The sequence below is a fragment of the Heptranchias perlo genome, chromosome 13 (assembly GCF_035084215.1).
Source record: "Heptranchias perlo isolate sHepPer1 chromosome 13, sHepPer1.hap1, whole genome shotgun sequence".
In the NCBI taxonomy this organism is placed as follows: domain Eukaryota; kingdom Metazoa; phylum Chordata; class Chondrichthyes; order Hexanchiformes; family Hexanchidae; genus Heptranchias; species Heptranchias perlo.
The window spans coordinates 25,866,437-25,888,240 of record NC_090337.1 but is presented as its reverse complement, the minus strand read 5'-3'; the positions used below and the strand labels follow the sequence as shown (position 1 = coordinate 25,888,240).

The 21,804-nt window shown below is 41.9% G+C and overlaps 1 protein-coding gene across 5 annotated transcripts in view; it reads left to right on the top strand.

Moving 5' to 3' along the window:
- The window catches only part of abcc5 (ATP-binding cassette, sub-family C (CFTR/MRP), member 5), a 117,559-nt gene that overhangs the window by 56,415 nt on the left and 39,340 nt on the right, over positions 1 to 21,804 (top strand). For 4 of the 5 annotated variants that reach the window (XM_067995198.1, XM_067995199.1, XM_067995202.1 and 1 more), the window contains 4 exons: positions 902 to 1,026; positions 7,283 to 7,355; positions 14,306 to 14,509; positions 17,907 to 18,050. In XM_067995198.1, the coding sequence (XP_067851299.1) occupies positions 902 to 1,026; positions 7,283 to 7,355; positions 14,306 to 14,509; positions 17,907 to 18,050 (546 nt within the window). The remainder of the gene's footprint in view (positions 1 to 901; positions 1,027 to 7,282; positions 7,356 to 14,305; positions 14,510 to 17,906; positions 18,051 to 21,804) is intronic. The other variant, XM_067995200.1, reaches the window with a different exon arrangement.

Below are 21,804 nucleotides of genomic sequence, written 5' to 3'. Positions count from 1 at the left end.
TTTTTGCCCCAAATGATAGTGCATGTGTGGAACAAACTCTGAGAATTGATAACTTTAAAGGAGGGATGGATCATTGTTTGTTGAGGTGGGGTCTTCAGGATTAAAGAGATCTGTACAACTCTGCTTGACTTTTGTTCAGGGAGGAAGGTGAATGGCTTTTTTTTTCCTTTTTTAAAACAGGAACAGATTTTAAAACCAGCAAAATGTTGTTGCATTAATTTGGTTCCTCCTTCAAAGTTGTTTGTCAGATATCTCTGTCAGAAAAAATCTTATCTTTCCAACCACTGCAACAAATATGTTCCCACAGCAATGCAGTGATCTTGCTTGCAGACTTACTGCCACCAGCAAGACTTCCACTCCCAGTAAGAAGCTATTAGGCTCACCTGACAGTTCAGCCAATTATGGCAATGAATATCTGAAATGTAGGGATCAGGATGTTCCTATGGTTTGATCTCCAATCCTACTGTGTTAGCTGATCTCAACTGGGATGATAGAGCTACAGTTAGGTTCTCATGCCTGATTGCTATCCAGCAACCACTGCTAGAAGTGCATGAGGTTGCTTTTTAACGTTCTAGAATTGCACCCAATGTTCATGGTGCCCCACTTCAAATCCTTGAATTAGGCAAATGCAAGAATGCTTTGGAGCAGAGTGCTGTGGTTCCAGGTGATTACACTTCCTTCAGGTGGCTGGTGTGAATGGCATAGATGAAGGCGTGGAAGCAGGTCTTCCTCTGTCCTCTTGAGAGCAGGTGATGTAACTGTGGGATGGGAAAAGAAACCAGGAGGAGAGAAAATGGATGGAAAGGGGTTGTGATTGTAAGTTAGAAGGTGTATGCTTTTTTACTCATTCTCCTGCTTTCCCCCTCCTAAAGAAAACCTGAATTTTCTTTGATTATTCCAGATGACCCTGATGGAAGGAAGTATTGCAGTTGATGGAGAGTTTGCTTATGTGGCCCAACAAGCCTGGATTCAAAATGCCACTGTTAGAGACAATATTCTGTTTAACAAAGCGTACAATGAAGAAAGGTAAGAATTTAGGAATTAAAAATTAAATTGTTGGTAAAGTTTTAAAATATGAGACTATTCCCAGTACAATGTTGTCAATGGGTTACTTGGACAAAGGGAAAAATGTGCAGCAAACTTAACAACAGAATCAGCTGATTTGGAGAAGGAGAAACTCATTTTATGGAGTAGTCTGCTGTGGCAGCTGTACAACTACTAATCGTAAGGTACTGTTTAAGTTTGACCCCAAGACTTTTTTGAATGTTGTTGTTACTGGGAAGAGTTTTTATAGTTGCAGTAAATAAAGCATGTTACATTATCAGTAAATCGATGCATTAATTTTTCTTTGATAGTGAGAAGGGAAGAAGGACAAGAGGCTGTCTGGTGTGCATGCCGTATAAACAGCTGCATCAATAATGCACAATAAAATATTTGAGCAGGATGCTGAATTTATATTGTTTAGTTTGTAAGCATTCTCCATCCATATCAGAATTTTTGACTTACTCTAGTCTACCTTAGGCAAATGGGGTTCAGATTTTATATATGGAGCATTGAATTTAAATGGTAGCAATGCTGAATTTGTGGAAGATATTGGTTGGGTCACAGTTGTAAAATTGCATCCAGTCCTGGGCCATGGAAAGGAGACGGGGAAGATTCATCAGTTTGGGAGGAATGCGTGGTTACAATTTTGTAAACAGATTTGTAAAACTTAGAGTTTCTTTTCACTGGAAGAAAGAAAGTTAAGGGGGATCCGAATAGAAGTTTTCAAAATCATGATGGGTTTGACTGAAAGTTTGTTTCCATTATTGGCAAATAATTAATGCAGGGACATTGGGTTAGCTTTTGGATCAGTGCAAGCGAAAATGTAAGTGCACTAAAGGGAGGACTTGGAACAATTTAGAGTTAACTGCAGAAAAACAATTGATTCTGAAAAAATTACAGAACTTTGCAACGGCCTTAATCAAAGTCGCAAATGACATCCAATGTGATTATGACTGTGGTGAACTATCTCTCCTCATCCTTCTCGACCTGTCTGCAGCCTTTGACACGGTTGACTGCACCATTCTTCTCCAACGCCTCTCCTCCATTGTCCAGCTGGGTGGTACTGCCCTCACCTGATTCCATTCCTATCCAGTCATAGCCAGTGAATCTCCGGCAATGGCTTCTCTTCCCGCTCCCGGACTGCTATCTCTGGAGTCCTCCAAGAATCTATCCTTGGCCCTGTCCTATTTCTCATCTACACGCTGCCCCTCGGCGACATCATCCGAAAATACAATGTCAGGTTCCACATGTATGCTGACAACACCCAACTCTACCTCACCACCATCTTTTGACCCCTCCACTGCCTCTGATTTGTCACACAGCTTGTCCGACATCCAGTATTGGATGAGCAGATGTTTCCTCCAATTAAATATTGGGAAGACTGAAGCCATTGTCTTCAATCCTCGCTACAAACTCCATTCCCTAGCCACTGACTCCATCCCCCTCCCTTGCCACTGAACCGGACCGTTCGTAACCTATACGTCCTATTTGACCCTGAGCTGAGCTTTCAAGGCCATATTTTCCATCACCAAGACCACATACTTCCACCTCCTGTCATATCTCCGCCCCTGCCTCAGCTGATCTGCTGTGGAAACCACATCCATGCCATTGTTACCTCCAGACTCGACCAATCCAATGCTCTCCTGGCCTGCTCCTACTTTCCACCCTTCGTAAACTTGAGCTCATCCAAAACCCTGCTGCCCGTATCCTAACGTGCACCATCCCATTCACCCATTACCCCTGTGCTTGCTGACCCACATTGGCTCCTGGTCCGGGAACGCCTCGATTTCAAAATTCTCATCCTTGTTTTCAAATCCCTCCATAGCCTCGCCTCTCCCTATCTCTGTAACCTCATAGCCCTCCAACCCTCCGAGATCTCTGTGCTCCTCCAATTCTGGCCTCTTGCGCATTCTCGATTTTAATTGCTCCACCATTTGCGGCCATGCCTTCAGCTGCCTCGGCCCTTAGCGCGTGCGTGCTCTTTTTCTCTCTCTCTCCTCTCTCTCTCTCTCTCTTTTAAGCCACTCCTTAAAACCTACCTCTTTGACCAAGCTTTTGGTCACCTGTCCTAATATCTCTATATGACTCTATCAAATTTTGTCTGATAATGCTCCAATGAAGCACCTTGGGATATTTTTACTACATTAAAGGCGCTATATAAGTGCAAGTTTTTATTGAAATCAGTGAGAATGAGAGGTTGGTCAATGCAGATGCTGAGGGAGGAAGTGAGTAAGAATATTTCGGTGAGAAACTTGGGGTGGGGTTTGGGTGGGCGGTAGATAAAAGGGATTTTATAGGAGAGGCAAGAGGAGTGGAGCAAGGTGAGGTGCTCTAAAGGAGGAGAAGGTGCCAGAGAAATAGGGGGACAGGCCAGGGTGAGATTTGGTGATGAGGACCAAAATGTCACCGCGGCGGTAAGGGTGGGGCAGGTAATGGAAGGTATAGCCAAGTGGGGAAGCTTCAGTAAGGGAAAAGTGTTGTCACCTATAATTTAAGTTCTGTCAAGGGGATCATCCACAATAAGATCATGGACAGCAAGGGCCTTGTTCGCAAGTAAATGGACAATCAGGAGGAAGATGCAGAGGGGAGTGATTGATCTGCTGGCAGAGTCCACGGGGTCAGAAGTGGGAGGAGTGAGCATGACAGAAAGGCCGTTGGCAAGATTAGCCCTCAGTGGGCCTGCTGGGTGGGAAAGTCAGCAAGAGAGGAAGATGGGACCGTTAAGGTTGCTGCTTGTAAGGAGGCAATGACTCGTAACTTGATGGTCCTGTCGGGGAATGCCAAGCGAGGCACAGAGGGAAGCTATGGGTATATCCAAGAGTCAAACTTGGGACGGCGGCAGGAGAGTAGAAAGGTAGAAGGATTGGGGTAGGGGTTTGGTGAGGGGCAAATTATCTAAGCAGGGAGAAATGACTGGATAACAGGAGGTGGGGGGGGGTGGTGGGAAAGAGAGACAGGAGAGAAGAGCCCAAGAGAGATAGAGAAGAGAAAGAAAAAAGGAGATAGAAGTAATGGGCTCAGGTCCAGAGCGGCAGCCAAAATACACACGCGATTGGACACAGCGATAAGAACGCAAGAACTAGGAGCAAGAGTAGGCCATTCGCCCCTCGAGCTTGCTCTGCCATTCAACAAGATCATGGCTGATCTTCTACCTTAACGCCATTTTCCTGCACCATCCCCATATCCCTTGATGCCTTTAATATCTAGAAATCTATCGATTTCTGTTTTGAATGTACTCAATGACTGAGCCTCCACAGCCCTCTGGGATAGAGAATTCCAAAGATTCACCACCCTCAGAAGAAATTTGTCCTCATCTCAATCCTAAATGGCCTACCCCTTATTCTGAGACTGTGTCCCCTGGTTCTAGACTCCCCTGCCTGGGGAAACAGCCTCCTTGCGTCTATCCTGTCGAGCCCTGTAAGAATTTTGTATGTTTCAATGAGATCACCTCTCATTCTTCTAAACTCTAGAGAATACAGGCCTGGTCTACTCAATCTCTTCTCATATGACAATCCCTCCATCCGAGGAATCAGCCTGGTGAACCTTCATTGCACTCCCTCTATGGCAAGGAGACCAAAATTATACACTATACTCCAGGTGCGGTCTCACCAAGGCCCTATATAATTGCAGTACGACATCTTTACTCCTGTACTCAAATCCTCCTTTAATGAAGGACAACATACCAATTGCCTTCCTAATTGCTTGCTGCACCTGCAAGTTAGCTTTCAGTGACTCATTTACAAGGACACCCAGGTCCCTTTGAACATCAACATTTCCCAATCTCTTACCATTTAAAGAATACTCTGCATTTCTGTTTTTCCCACCAAAGTGGGTAATTTCACATTTTTCCACATTATATTCCATCTGCCATGTTCTTGCCCTCTCACTTAGCCTGCCTATATATCTCCTTGAAGCCTCTTTGCATCCTCCTCACAACTCACATTCCCACCTAGTTTTGTGTCATCAGCAAACTTGGAAATATTACATTTGGTCCCCTCATCCAATTCATTGATTTAGATTGTGAATAACTGGGGCCCAAGCACCCTGCAGTACCCAACTAGTCACAGTCTGCCAACCTGAAAAAGACCCATTTATTTCTACTCTCCGTTTTCTGTTTGTTAACCAATTCTCAAACCATGCCAGTATATTACCCCCAATTCCATGTGCTCTAACTTTGTTCACCAACCTCTTGTGTGGGACCTTATCGAAAGCCTTCTGAAAATCCAAATACACCACATCCACTGGTTCCCTCTTTTTTATTCTACTAGTTACATCCTCAAAGAACTCCAGTAGGTTTATCAAACATGATTTACCTTTTATAAATCCATGTTAATTCAGGTTACATAGGCTTGGCAAAGATTAGAATGGATACATCCTGGTTGTAAATGGAGAATAGGGAGGAGACAATAAGAGAGAGTTCAAAGTTGAATTCACAGTCCCATGGTGGGATGAAGTTGACATGTAGATGGGCAGACTCAGCTTGTAGCATCGACGACCTAATGTCCAGGTTCAGAGTTGGGTGTAGAGGCCGAGTGAGTCCAGGAGCAGTTGAGGTGCATAGTATCGGCAGGTGCACTGCTAGAGGTTTTCCCATGGAAAATGGAGAGCAGAGGACCCGTGGAGAATCGACATTGAGTGAACATAGGTTGATCCAGGAATCCAGCAGAGATAAGTAGTGGCCTCGGTGATAAGTAATGCATACCAACAGATCCAGTATACCAGCGGAGAGATGAATGGGGTCAGCAAATGGGAAGCAGGCGGAGAGCGGAAGAGCAAAGATCACTTAGCAGCAATGAAGCAGAATCCAGAGCAGGATGGGAACCAGCAAGACCGGATGAGCTACATCAGTGTAGTGAAAAATCTCTGGCAGCTGGTCAGAAAACTGAGAAAGCAGCAGGCCAGACACTAGAATCGAGACGGCCCAGCTGAGAATAATTTCCTTAGAAAACAGCGGCAACATTGGAGGTCACTGGAAGCAGCAGAGAAATGGACTCCGGCACAGGAGAAAGTGGATTTCTGTCCAGGACCCACATAGACCAAAGTAAAACTGACACCAGCAGTGCACTGAAGGACAGTCAGAAGCTCAGCAGGTAACCAGAGTGCCTATTGACACCATTGTGTCAGCAAATGAGTTGAAGGAGGGTCGGGACTTAAGATAGTATTCTGCAAGCGTGATTGATGGGAGAATTACCTAATCATCTCCATTCTGGCCAGGAATAGAGCTGTCACCATATACAGCAGCAGGTGGGAGATGAGCTGTAGGCTAGAAAAAGTTACCTTGAAACTCGAAGCGACAGAGTAGCAGAGCAAAACCACAGCAGCCGAGTCTTCGTGTATCAAGTAGAGCAGCATAATCCTGATGGCAGAGGAATCCAGGATTTGGAAAGTGAAATTTGAGCAGAGTTCCAACTGTTGAAAAAAGCACAGTGAAAACAAAGAACAAGCAGGATCGAGGGATAGTCAGTGGGCTCTTCAACGAACAATTACAATCTAACATCTTTAAAGAGGCCAACAAATCACAGTTTTTGTGGGTGTCACTGCAGGTACTGCACAGCCCTACATGGTTATACATCCAACAAATGGTTGCCGTAAAGTCTAAGCTTTGAACTCTAGATTAGAACAATCACAGACTGATATGGCAGGCTGTTGTAAATCTATACATATAGAATTTTGCAGATTTCTGTTTTCCATCTATTTCATAAATCCGATCCATGAACTTCAAAATTAATAAGTACTTTTGTAGTTATATTTGATTGTTCTCTTTCACATCATCTATAAAGGCCAGTTGATAAAGTTGTGATATGTGCCATTGGTCGATCATAATTTTTATTCAAAATACCTATTTCTGATGGAGACTGGTCAGTTATCTGGCCACAGGTATTCTGAAACACCTGTGATACCACTGTTAGAATACTGTAAATTAGCCTGTATTATTCAGAAACTGATGGAAGCTTTGAACAATTCAACACTGCCACATTATACAAGCTTGTAATGCAGGAGTTTTAAAAAGTGCTAATTGCTATACTCAAAAAATATATAGTTTAGGAATTGTTGTTTGTTCAATTAGTGCTTTAATAGCTGTGTACTGTTAATATTAGATCTGATTTATTGGTGACCTTGTTGATGTGTACTATTTAACCTATATTTGTGAAGACCCAAAATGTTTTTTGACCTGTGGCTGTTTTTGACTGAAATTAACGTATTGAGTGAGATTAAATTGCTCTCTTCATCAACACAGATACAACAATGTGCTTGCTGCATGCTGCCTGAGACCTGATCTTGCAATATTACCCAATGGAGATATGACAGAGGTATGAACAGTACTAATGTTTCTATTGTGGTTACGTTGCGTGCTTAACTGGCAATTTACTTAAATCATTTATTATTCTTTCATATTGCATGGTGTATTACAGTCTTTGAACACTTTCAGCCTGTTGAGCATTGTTTTTTTTTATTCCTGATTTCACATCCTCTCTACGCCTTAAGAGTAAATGTTGGCTCGGTAGATTCTGTGCAAACCCATGTAAAAGTGTTGCAGTGTGACTGCAGATAGGTGGTGCCACATGTGTTCTACTTCTGTATCTTACATAGCCCCAGGACCTATGCCATCTTATGCTATTTTGTTTTTCCTCAGCTAAAGGTTCTTAGCTTCTTCTGTTGGATCTCCTGTTGCTAAAAGTTTGGAATAAATTCTCTAGCCTCAACAGAATATGTTGGAATAGATTAGATTAGCCATATGTTTGAGTATCAAATATTCTGCTAATTCATCCAGCCGGCCCAAGTTTTTTTGGGTTTCCTTTGTGTTGCTTGACAGATTTCAACAATGGGAAGTGCAGGGACCACTGTTGTTCACCATATAATATTATATAAATTATTTGGACTGAGAAATTGGAGATATGGTGTCAAAATTTGCAAATGATATTCAATTGGTAATAACGTGGTGAACTAGCAAACAACAGGAAGACATAAACAGGCTTTCAGAGTGGGCGGATAAATGGCAAATGAAATTCAAGTGTTATGTAGTTCATTGGTGGGGAATAAGAAGGCACTTATTCCTTGGGAAGTAACAAACTAAATGGCATACAGGAGCAAAGAGATCTGAAAATACAGATACATAAATCACTAAAAGTAGCAACACAAGTTGGTAAGGCCATAAAGAGTGCAAACAATGTACTGGGGTTCATTTGCAGAGTAATAGAACACAAAAGCAGGGAGGTAATGTTTAACTTATACAGAGCCTTGGTTAGGTCCACACTTGTAGTACTTTGAGTGCTGTTGTGGTCTCCGTACTATAAAAAGCATATTAAAGCACTGGAGAAAGTGCAGAAAAGATTTACCAGCATGTTACCAGAATTGAGAGGATGCATTTTTTGGGAAAACTGAGCAGGCTGGGGCTCTTTTCTATGGAAAAGAGAAGATTAAGAAGAGACTTGATAGAGGTCTTTAAAATTATGAAGCAGTTCGATAGGGTAGATGTGGAGAAACTGTTTCTACTTGTGGTTGAGTTCAGAACAAGGACCATAAAAATAACAGATCAAATAAAGAATTTAGGAGGAGTTTCTTTACGCAGTGATGAGAATGTGAAACTCACTGCCACATGGAGTGGTTGAAGCAGATAGCATTGATGCATAAATGAGGGAGAAAGGAATAGAGGGATGGGGGCAAGTTGGGAAGAATAATTAGAGTGGAGTATAACACCGGCCTAGACCAGTTGGGCCGAATGACATGTTTCTGTGCTGTAGATCCTGTGTAATTCTATGTACTGGATAATGAACATCCAAAAATATACTAAGCTGTTCCTTTCAGGACAGTTATACAACGAAAATGTATCCCCTTTAGGTTATGTGGTAACACTCTTTCTTTTGTCAAGAAATAGTGAAGGGTTGGGTTTGGGTTTGGGGTTTGTGGGGCCAAAATAACTGAAAGATGGCATGACTGGGTAACAGGAAGGCAAAGAGACAGGAGAGAAGGGTCCAAGAACAGTAAAGAGAAGGAAAAGGGAGATCAAAGTAATTGGCTCGAGTCCGAAGTGGCAACCAAAGGTGCACATGGACACACAAACTCAGGTTAGATAGGCATGGCACAGATTAGAATAGATATATCCTGGTTGTAAATGGAAAATAGGAAAGAGGCAATAAGAGAGAGTCCAAAGTTAAAGTCAGCAGTCCTGTAGTGGAATGAAGTTGACTTGTAGATAGGGTGGAGTCAGCTTGGAACATCGACAGGTGTGGAGGGTGATTATCAGTGGGAACACTGCTAGAGGTATTGCTGTGGAAAATAGAGAGCCAAAGAGGTGTGGAGAATCAAGCAAGAGGCAGCATAGGTTGAGCAGGAGGTGAGTCGTGGCCTCAGTGATTAGCAATGCACGTCTGCGGATCCAGTATACCAGTAGAGCAATGGATGGAGTCAGCGACAATGAGAAGCAGGTGGTAAGCGGCAGATCGAAAATCAGTCGGCAGCAGTGGAGCAGACTCCAGAATAGGATGGGAACCAGCAGATCAGAGCCAGCTCAGCGTAGAGAGAAAAATTCCTTTAAGAGTAGCAGCAGCAGGCCAGACACTAGAATCGAACCGTCGCAGCATAGAAAATGGTGGTGAAGTTGGATGTCACTATAAGATCCAGAAGCAGTGGAGAAATGGACTTCAGCTCAGGGGTAAGTGGATTTCTGTCCAGGACCCCCACAGCAGCAAAATAAAGCTTAGAAACCAGTAGTGCACTGAAGGACAGTGAGAAGCTCAGCCAGTAACAGCAGCAGGTGTGGGATGGACTGTAGGCTAGAAGAAGTTACTGTAAAACCTGGAAGCGACTGGGTATCAGTGCAGACTCCTAGCATTTGAGTCTTAGAGCATAGTCTAGTAGAGCAGCATTGTTCTGATGGGAGAGGAATCCAGGACTTGTGAAGTCAAATTTGAGTAGTGTTCCAGAAGTTGAAAGCACAATGAAAACAAAAAAACAAGCAGGGTTATGGAATGGGCAGTTGGCTCTGCACAGGTAACTTTGAATTTGCAGCTTGAACTTGTGGTTTAAACTAAAAATGCACTCACTATTAGAGCCAGGGGAACTTGAACAGTGGAAGAGAGGAGATTGGGTGAGAAAGGGCAAAACATGGCAACAGATGACCAAGGATAGAGTTGCAGAACAAAGGAGCTGCCAGCCCAGGAGCCATCTTGGAAGCACTTCAAAGGTTTCTGTAGACATTTCCTGTTTTCCCTGATATCGGCAGACAGAGTGAAAGCTTATTGGTCCCACAAACTGGTTCATGACAACCAACGATTAGACTGACAAGCTGTGGCTTAAGATGATGCCAGGGATAGAAATCTATAGTTGTGAAGAGAGACTTGAAATACTGAGACCATTTCACTGGAGCATGAAGGCAGAGAGGAAATTTAATAAAGGTTTTAAAAATGATAAAAGAGCCTTACTGAGGTGAATAGGTAAAGACTATTTCCTCTGGTGACGAGGGGACCTCTGTTCAAAATTGTCAAGAGTGAGGAGAGGGGTTAAAAGAAATTTCTTTATGCAGAGAGTTGTTAGATCTTGAATGCTTTGCACAGGAAATAATTGAGGCAGAGACCATTGTGTATTTTAAAGGAAAAGTGATAACTAGTTGAAGCGAAGGAATATACAGGGCAGTGGGCGGTTCCAATGAAGAGGTGGCACACACAATGGGCCAAGTATCCCTCTGTGGTGTAAATGTTTATGGTTGTATAAACAGAGATGGGATTTCATTGCCTACCTGGGGGGGCGGTGGGGGTGTCAAATGTTATATCCAAATCCAAACACATTCCAGTTGATGGTCAGGCTGTTGAAAGACTATTAGATCACGGTACCCAACATCAATTAATTCATGCAAGCAATCCACTAAAGAAGAAAGAACTTGCATTCATATAGGACCTCATCACCGAGGTTATATCGAAACTACAGCATGTTATCGGGCCGTTCGGCCCAACTGGTCTATGCTCTGCACAAGCCTCCTCCCTACTTCATCTAACCCTTTCAGGGTACCCTTTTTCCTTTCTCCCTCAAGTGTTTATCTAGCTTCCCCTTAAATGCTTCCATGCTATTTGCCTCAACTACTCCTTGTGGTATCGCATTCCACATTCTTACCACTCTTTGGACAAAGAAGTTTGGCTTGAATTCCATATTGGATTTATTAGCGACTATTTTATATTGATGACCTCCAGACCCCCACAAGTCGAAACATTTTCTCTACATCTACATGATATCCTCAGGCACATCACGACCAAGTATTTAAAATAATGTATGTAGGCAAACACGGCAGCCATTTGTGTATCAACCAGTTGAAAGACCAGTTGATTTTTTTTTTGGTGAGGATAGCTGAGGGAGAAATAATGACAGCGACATGGAGAGCAATCCCTGCTGTTCTTCAAATAGTGCCATGGGATCTTTTGCGTCTACCTGAAGAAGTAAATGAGGCCTTATCCAAAAGATGATACTTCCAAAAATGCAGCATTCCCTTAGTACTGCACAGAAGCTTAGTCTTAGAGTGGGGTTTGAACCAAAATCTTCTGAAGCAGAGGCAAGAGTGCAACACTGAACTAAGCTGATTAATAATGGTTATAATGCAAATGGAAAAAGTCTGGAATTATCTGTGAAGCTGATTAGTCCTGTCTCTTGATCTGCATATTCTGAAGTACCTTCACCACCCTGGTTTGACCCTGAGATGAGCTTCCGCCCACATATCTGCTCCATCACCAAGACCACCTACTTCCACCTCCTTAACATCACCTGTCTCTACCCTGCCTCAGCTCATCTGCTGCTGAAACCCTCATCATGCCTTTGTTACCTCTATTGAGGTACCTATTGTTACCTCAATAGACTTGACTATTCCAGTGCTCTCCTGGCTGACCTCCCATCTTCTACCCTCCATAAACTTGAGCTCATCCAAAACTCTGCTGCTCGTTTCCTAACTCGCACCAAGTCCTGTTTACCCATCATCCCTGTGCTTGCTGACCTACATTGGCTCCCAGTCCGGGAATGCCTCGATTAAAAAAATTCTAATCCCTGTTTTCAAATCCCTCCATGGCCTCGCCCCTCTCTATCTCTATAACCTCCTCCAGCCCGACAACCTGCCGAGATCTCTGCGCTCCTTTAATTCTTGCCTCTTGTGCATCCATGATTTTAATCAATGAACCATTAGTGGCCATGCTTTCAGCTGCCTAGGCCCTAAGCACTGGAATTCCCTCCCTAAACCTCTCTACCTCTCTCTCCTTCTTTAAGACACTCCTTAAAACCTACCTCTTTGACCAAACTTTTGGTTATCTGTCCTAATATCCTTATGTGGCTTGGTATCAAATTTTGTTTGGTAAAGCTCCTGTGATGCTCCTTGGGACTTTTTACTACATTAAAGGCACTATATAAATGCAAGTTGTTGGTTTAAAACCTAATTTTATTTGGGGTCATATGGGGGCAAATTTAGTCTTTCGTGACCCATTTGTATTTGGATTGTTAGATTTCCCCCATTCCCGATTCATTTTCTGCAAGCTATTTGGAAACTGCCAGCAAACCTTTGCTAGTTTCCATTTCAGATCACCAGTTATGTTTCCATTGTTCAAATTTCTTTTGAACATGTGATTTCAAGTTTCCTGCATAGAAAACAGCACTTTTGCTGTTCATTTTGGCTCGCAAGCTGGTGAACTGCAAGCCCTTTTCGTAAATCAGTCATATGATTTGCCATTCTGACTGGCAACCCTTAGGACTTGCTCCAACTTTTTAACCTAAGGCTTCTTCTCAGTTACATTTGGACGAAGAAATTGTCTTATTGTCGTCTGTTGCTGCACAATTCAGAACAGTAGTGTTCCTTCCACTATGTAAATGTATGCAGAAACCCAACCCTTGCACTGAAATTTAGGCAGTCTCAACTGATTATTTCCTAGGACTTGAAGGAAAATGGTGACTGAGCAGATAGCCACATTAATGGTGAAGTGCAAATACACCATTATCTTGCAGGAAGAAGTCCTTGGGGCAAATTAAAGGTCATTCCATCCATTCCACAGCTGCTGCTTCAGCATCCCTCAATCAGATTCTAGTTAGCACGTGCAAGGCTGCCACAAAGAGCACACGTCATGTAGTTAAAAAACACTGCTTTCTAGATTTAATTGCGGCATGTAACTTTGTCTTTGGACTGAAAGTTGATATACAGCTCCTATGAGTAGCCCTTCCCCTCCAAAACTACTACTTTGGCATGCTTCAATGGTGTAAGGAAGATGAAAATAGATTACCTATATTGTATAGAAAGATATTCTTCACATAATATCTTTCTATACATTTTTTTTTTGCCTCTGAAGCAGCCTTGGGCATTTTTACTACATTAAAGGTGCTAAATTAATGCAGGTTGTCGTGATGACATTTTTGATGTGCGTGCTTAATACGTGGTTTCTCCAGGGTGGATGTACTCCTTTTACTCTGTGGGGGATACCCCTCTTTTTATAAATAGCCTTTGTTCAAAATGCTTATTCAAAATGCTTATAACAAAATAGTGTTTTAAAATAAATCTTTAGTCTGCTTTGTGCATAAATATACCCTTAAGCTCAATGTTTCTCTTACCTGCTATGCAACACCTATCTGTACTATCATTTAAAACCTGAATGGACTCCATTACCTATTATTTTTTTTAATTCACACTCAACCGTTACAACATCGTCACCCTAGAAATTATCTCAGTTTGGCCTTCAGTGATCTGGAGGTATCAAAGTATCTTGGTAATATTACCACTGTACCAGTACTTTGTGCCTAAACACCAACTGTTGGGTGAATGAAAAGGTCTTATCGATTTCCCTAAATTATAACGGTGACTACACTTCAAAAGTACTTTATTGGCTATAAAGTGCTTTGGGACATCCTGAGGTCATGAAAAATGCTACATTAAATGCACGTTTGTTCTTTCTTTCACTTGTTGACTAACAATTGACGCTCTATTGAGATAACAAAATATGTTTCAAGAAATATGGCAATACTTCATTGCTTTAAAAGACTTTCATCAGCTTTACCTCTAACATGAAGGTTTCACCTTTTAAATGAAGCGAAATTGTGAAGGGTCGGAGTACTATAAAAATCCTGCTTATAGTCTACTCACCAATATAGGTAATTGAATCTGGAATGGTATCTGTTCACTCATTTGAAGCTACGGTACAGATGGAGACGGGCTTCAAATCAGAATTCTTACATTGCTGACTGAGCATTGAAGCCAGAATTTTACTTCTGTGGGCTGATAGCATTGCACTATTTGGTTGGCATACAGGTGGGAGAACGTGGGGCTAACTTGAGTGGAGGACAACGACAGAGGATCAGTTTGGCACGTGCTTTGTACAGCGACAGGAGTATTTATATCTTGGATGATCCACTCAGTGCACTGGATGCTCATGTAGGAAACCACATCTTTAACAATGCTATTAAAAAGCAGCTGAATTTGAAGACTGTTCTCTTTATCACCCACCAGCTCCAGGTAACTTGCATCATAGAGAAAGGAGCTGCTGTTGCCGTTAAGAAATAGTAAGAATCTTTGAAGCAGACGCACAAAATAAGAATTAAGATTCCTTTTCTGATTTTTATTTTTTTGATAAAACCTGATTTTTTTAATCAGTTATATTTACACTGAACATTGTATATTTACACAATTTCTATCTGTTTGATAACTGGCACCTGTCCAAGTAATTAATCCAGTCAGCCTGGGACTAGATTTTTTTTTGAGACTGCCAAGACACAGTTCCAATTATTTTTTAGTTGACCGGGCCTTTTCCACATTAATATTAGCAACAGTGAAGAAAATGTTTTATTGTGATCACGGTTGTGTAACTCGTAGAAATTTCAATATTTGAAGGAAGGGGATGATGGGCAAAAAGAGTCCATCTGTGACTATCACATAAAATTGCCATTGATGTAATCTAAAATATGAAGTTAAACTTTGCAAGCATAAATTTTGTATAGCACAACTGGAGTTTTCCTTCAAGTTGATAGTTGGAAATTGCACCCATGGCAAACCTTACTATGTATCAAGACCAAAATACTCAATAGTTTCTAATAATTGGGAGCCTCTTGGGGGTGGGGGGGGGGCGGGAGAAAGTGATATTGGAAGGAAATCATGGTGCAGAAATTTTATCTGTTGCTTGTAATTACTTGAATTGAGAGGAAACTAGCTTGCATGTACATATGAACATACGTACGAACATACGAATTAAGAGCAGGAGTAGGCCATTCAGCCCCTTGAGCAGCTCTGCCATTTGATAAGATTATGGCTGATCTGATTGTGATCTCAACCCTACTTTTCCGTCTACCCACTATAACCTTTGACTCCCTTGTTAATCAGGAATCTATCCAACTCAACCTTAAAAATATTCAATGACTCTGCCTCACCGCTGTCTGGGGAAGGGAGTTCCACAGACTCACGACCCTCAGAGAAAAAATTTCTCTTCATCTCCGTCTTAAATAGGAGACCTGTTATTTTTAAACTGTGTCCCTTAGTTCTAGTCTCTCCCACAATGGGAAACATCCTCTCAGTATCTACCCCTTCTAGTCCCCTCAGGGGAGTTTCAATAAGATCACCTCTCATTCTTCTAAACTCCAGTGTATACAGGCCCAACTTGTCCAACCTTTCCTCATAAGATAACCCCCTCATGCCAGCAATCAGTCGAGTGAACCTTCTCTGAACTGCCTCCAAAGCAATGATGTCCTTTCTTAAATAAGGAGACCAAGACTGCACACAGTATAATAGGTGTGGTCTCACCAATGCCCTGTATAACTGTAGCAAAACATCTCTATTTTTATATTCCATTTGCCTTCCTAATCACATGATATACCTGCATACTAACTTTTTGTGATTCATGTACTAGGACACCCAGATCCCTCTGTACCACCTTTTCCGAGCTTCCTGTCTTTCCAAAATGTCAAGTACCCTTGAATATTCAGGTTCCAGCCTTTGTCACCTTGCAGCCATGTCTCCGTAATGGCTATCAGATCGTACATATTTATTTCTATTTGAGCTGTCAATTCATCCATTTTGTTACGAATGCAAAGCACATTCAGATACAAAGCTTTTAGTGCATTTTTGTTACTATTTTTGCAACCTCCAGCCTTATCTGCTGGCACACTCTTAAGTTTGCATGCTCTGTCCCTTCCTGCCACTCTATGATTTATCATTTCCCTTATTGCTACCTTGCTCTCTTGCCTTGTCTTCTTTCTTTAATTTATCACATCTTCCTTTACTTGATCCCTCCCCCCACTATTTAGTTTAAAGCCCTCTCTACTGCCCTAGTTATACAATTCGCCAGAACACTGGCCCCAGCACGGTTCAGATGAAGCCCGTTCCAATGGTACAGCCCGCACTTTCCCCAGTACTGGTGCCAGTGCCCCATGAATCGAAACCCATTTCTGGCACACTAATCTTTGAGCCACGAATTTAACTCTCTAATCTTATTTACCCTATGCTAATTTGCTCATGGCTCAGGTAATAATCCAGAGATTATTACCTTTGAGGTTCTGCTTTTTAATTTAGCCCCTAGCTGCTCATACTCCCTAAGCAGAACCTCTTCCACATGGTTTCCACGTGGACCACAACAACTGGATCCTCCCACTCCCACTGCAAGTTCCTCTCCAGCCCAGAGCAGATGTCCCGAACCCTGGCACCAGGCAGGCAACACAGCCTTCTGGAGAAATACCAGGGAATTTGCCTACTATTTAGCTAGATAAAGGATCTTTGTTAGTCTAGACAGATCCTAGTTTCACTTTAGGACAACCTGTCACTAAGCACTTAGATAATCGGATGGTGAAGTACATCTCTATTTATCCCCTGACATGGCTGGACTCATCAGGAAAAGTTAGAGCTTGCTTAACTCATGCAGTGGCTAATTCTTGGACCACCAAGTGCCATGTTCTGCTTGAGGCCATTTGCAGGGTAATGACTTAAAGCATTCTGCATGTTTGTATTGAAAGCCCGCAGTGACAAAAACTTGAGTGCTGTAAGCTTGCTTGAAATGCAAGTCTGCAGAGCTGCATTCCAGTTTTTATATTACACTTTGTACTTCCAGTTTGTATATAGAGATTGGAAGAATGAGGAACAGTGGGAGATGTAACTTACCAGAGGAAGTCTTCCTTAATTAAGTTAAGCCTCAATAAAGCTGCCTCCTGATATGGTTCAAATCTGTTGTCATCGAATGGTATACAGCAATTTCATTGCTCGTTGTAATGTTTGTGCTGATTCATTTCACTTTTATTGTCATGTAACTTTCATTGTTGCCTAGATTGATGGCCAAGGATGCCATTTTTTTAAGGGAGAGTGTCAAGGCATTTTTCCTCCATGTGAAGGCAATTCCTATTTTCATGTGGTGGTCAAAATTGATTTAAAGAATGAAGATGACACAATGGAAAGTTATCTACTATTTTCATTTTTAAAAAAGGTTGCTTAACTTTTAAAATTCAAAAACGTTGAATTTTAATCAGAAAAAATGTTCTTTTTAAAAAAAAAAATCACTTTTGGTATTGTTAAGGCACTTGGCAGTTGGGTAGGGACAGTAGGCCACAATGTTTAAGGTGAAGCAGGAAAACAGAATATGATGACAGGAGCTGCAGGGGTAAACCTATCAATATTGCAAGCTGTTAAGTTGCTTTGTTTTTCAGTTTGGCAAAGATAGAAAGTAACTTGTTCGTGGCTAATTGGTGAGTGGAATTTTCTGATTAGCAAAGCGTTGGTAGGTCTGTGCCATAATTTACACTTGGTCATAACCAATACAATAAAACTGGACAAAATGTTGGACATTCTTGCAAACCTGTGGTTGATCAAAATCTTAAGTGTGTGAGTTATAAAGATGCATGAGATAATTAATTGATTCTCTGTCTAACTTGAGCAGTATCTGGTGGACTGTGATGAGGTGCTGTTAATGAAGGATGGCTGTATAACTGAGAGAGGGTCTCATGAAGAATTAATGAGCTTGAATGGCGATTATGCAGCAATGTTCAACAATCTACAACTGGGAGACACTCCACATGTTGAGGTAATTTTATTTCTGTGTATATAGGTTAAAAAACCACTAAAGTGCAATCTATGTACAAGATCTTTGCATGTTCATCTATTAAGAATTAAAAATGGTGAGTGGTCTTGAGATTCTGTGACCAGTGGGCACCACAGGGACTGAAGTGTATAATGGATAGGGACAATAGCATTATTATTTAATTTGATGTTTCCTTTCTCTATTGTATGGTTTATGTGTTTGTTGTTTGTGACACCTTAAAATAAGGGGGCACATGTGTTAGTTTTCTTTAATTTGGGTTGATAACAGTGGGGCAAACCACAGTGACTCCTTACAAAAAAAGGTACTATGCCGGTAGATGGCGCTGTGAGCTTATATGTGCATGGCTGATTTCAGTATAATGCGACAGCACATAACGTTACAATGTATCCCATTCACAAAACAAATTGTGTGAGAGAGAAGAATAAGGTTTCAAAATAGCAAAATTATAGGAACATAGGAACAGGAGTAGGCCATTCAGCCCCTCGAGCCTGCTCTGCCATTTGATAAGATCATGGCTGATCTGTGATCTAGCTCCATATACCTGCCTTTGGCCCATATCCCTTAATACCTTTGGTTGCCAAAAAGCTATCTATCTCCGATTTAAATTTAGCAATTGAGCTAGTATCAATTGCCGTTTGCGGAAGAGAGTTCCAAACTTCTACCACCCTTTGTGTGTAGAAATGTTTTCTGAGCTCGCTCCTGAAAGATCTGGCTCTAATTTTTAGACTGTGCCCCCTACTCCTAGAATCCCCAACCAGCGGAAATAGTTTCTCTCTATCCACCCTATCCATTCCCCGTAATATCTTATAAACTTCGATCAGATCACCCCTTAACCTTTGAAACTCCAGAGAATACAACCCCAATTTGTGTAATCTCTCCTCGTAACTTAACCCTTGAAGCCCAGGTATCATTCTAGTAAACCGATGCTGCATTCCCTCCAAGGCCAATATGTCCTTCCGAAGGTGCAGTGCCCAGAACTGCTTACAGTACTCCAGGTGCGGTCTAACTAGTGTTTTGTATAGCTGCAGCATAACTTCTGCCCCCTTGTACTCTAGTCCTCCAGATATAAAGGCCAACATTCCATTAGCCTTCTTGATTATTTTCTGTACCTGTTCATGACACTTCAATCATCTATGTACCTGAACCCCTAAGTCCCTTTGGACATCCACTGTTTTTAACTTTTTACCATTTAGAAAGTACCTTGTTCTATCCTTTTTTGACCCAAAGTGGATGACCTCACATTTGTCTACATTGAATTCCATTTGCCACAATTTTGCCCATTCACCTAATCTATCAATATCACTTTGTAATTTTATGTTTTCATCTACACTGCTTACAATGCCACCAATCTTTGTGTCATCGGCAAACTTAGATATGAGCCTTTCTATGCCTTCATCTAAGGCGTTAATAAATATTATGAATAATTGAGGCCCAAAGACAGATCCCTGTGGGACTCCACTAGTCACATCCTGCCAATGTGAATACTTACCCATTATCCCTACTCTCTGTCGCCTTTCGCTCAGCCAATTTCCTAACCAAGTCCGTACTTTTCCCTCGATTCCATGGGCTTCTAACTTAGCTAACAGTCTCTTATGTGGGACCTTATTAAATGCCTTCTGGAAGTCCATATAAATAACATCCATTGACATTCCTCTGTCCACTACTTTAGTCAGGAAGCATTTGCCAGCACACGCATTTAAAATGAAAATTAGGAAAGCATATTTCAGCAGTTTAAAGTATGTCAACAGGAATATATTAGCATAGAAGGATTGATTCATGGAGGTGAAAGGAAAACAGTTGCTGGGAACATCTGATTTAACTGATAACAGCTGCATTTAACAACAAGTACTATAAATGGCAGCCAATGAGTAAGCAAGACTGACTGATTTAAAAAAGAAGCATTGGCTGGTAGAAGGAAAATAGGATAACATTTGGAACATTTGTTCACAAAATAATCAAGCGAACAAATCTATCTTCCATAGGAACGAAGCACAGCGAAAAAGTTAGGTGAAGCAATAATCAAAGTTCAGAATAAGTCCCTCCTGAAAAAAAATCCCCTGCCCCCCCAGTGAGCAGGGATCACATACACACATATACGCATACACCCACAATAAGCAGAGTTCGTGGGAAGTAACAACAACCCCCCCCACTAGGGAACAGAGATCAACTACCCATCCTTTGCAGAAAGTTGACCCCACCCAAAACCTGGAGGAAACCCCCATGTGCCTCCCCCCGGCCAAGCACATATAGATGCATCCCAAATAAGCATAGATTGCAGCAAGCCTAAAATACCCCACCCCACCCTCACCAAGTAGAGGTGTCAGCATCCTTATCTCCCTAACAGCCAAAGCTGAGTAATCAGATGCCCAAGTGCAGACGAAGAGATGAATCATCATCCATAACAAAGGGCTGGAAGTGTGCAAGGCTGAACAATAACCATCTGGCCTTCTCTACAACCAAGTTAAGAAACTTGGAAGGTGCAGTTAATACAAGGAAGAATGCGTCAAAATGCAAGAAGACAAAATAAATGTGCAGAAATGGCCACGTAATTCGCAAATGAATTTCAATACAGATAAGTGTGAGGTGGTGCATTTTGATAGGAAGAATAATGAGGCCACATATTGCTTGGATAATAAGAGTCTAAATGGGATGGAGAAGCAAAGTGATCTCTGGGTACAGATACACATCACACAGTAGCAATGCAAGTTAATAAGGCCTTAAAAAAAGGCAAACCAAGCACTGGGGTTCATTTCTAGAGGGATAGAATTGAAAAGCAGAGAAGTTATGTTAAACTTGTATAGAACCTGGTTAGACCACACTTGGAGTACAGTGAACAGTTCTGATCTCTATTATAAGAAGGATATAGAGGCATTGGAGAAGGTGCAAAAATGATTCACAAGGATGATACTATAACTGAGAGGATGTACTTATCAGGAAAGACTAAACAAGCTGGGGCTCTTTTCTCCAGAAAAGAGAAGGCTGAAGGGTGACCTGAAAGAGGTTTTTAAGATAATAAGAGTTTGATAGGGTAGACGTAGAGAAAATGTTTCCAATTGTGAGGAGTCCAAATCTAGAGGACATAAATATGAGATAGTCACTAATAAGTCCAATAGGGAATTCAGGAGTAACTTCTTTACCCAAAGAGTGGTAAGTATGTGGAACGTGCTACCACAAAGAGTAGTTGAGGCATATAGTATAGATGCATTTAAGGGGAAGCTTGATAAGCACACAAGGGAGAAAGGAATAGAAGGGAGAGAGGAGGCTCGTGTGGAGCATAAACGCCAGCATAGACCAGTTGGGTCGAATGGCCTGTTTCTGTGCTGTGGACTCTGTAAGCTGGAATACCTTGGGCAATGAAGCATATTAGAAATCCTTCATCCCTAAGTCAGCAGAGCTCTTCACCCACACTGAGTAGGAAGCTGTTCCAGTACAGCTACAACACTGGCATCTACCCGAAAATGTGGAAAATTACCCACGTATGTTCTGTCCACAAAAAGCAGGACAAATCCAATCCGGCCAATTACCGCCCCATCAGTCTACTCTCAATCATCAGCAAAGTTATGGAAGGTGTCGTCGACCGTACTATCAAGCGGCACTTACTCACCAATAATCTCCTCACCGATGCTCAGTTTGGGTTCTGCCAGGACCACTCGGCTCCAGACCTCATTACAGCCTTGATCCAAATATGGACAAAAGAGCTGAATTCCAGAGGTGAGGTGAGAGTGACTGCCCTTGA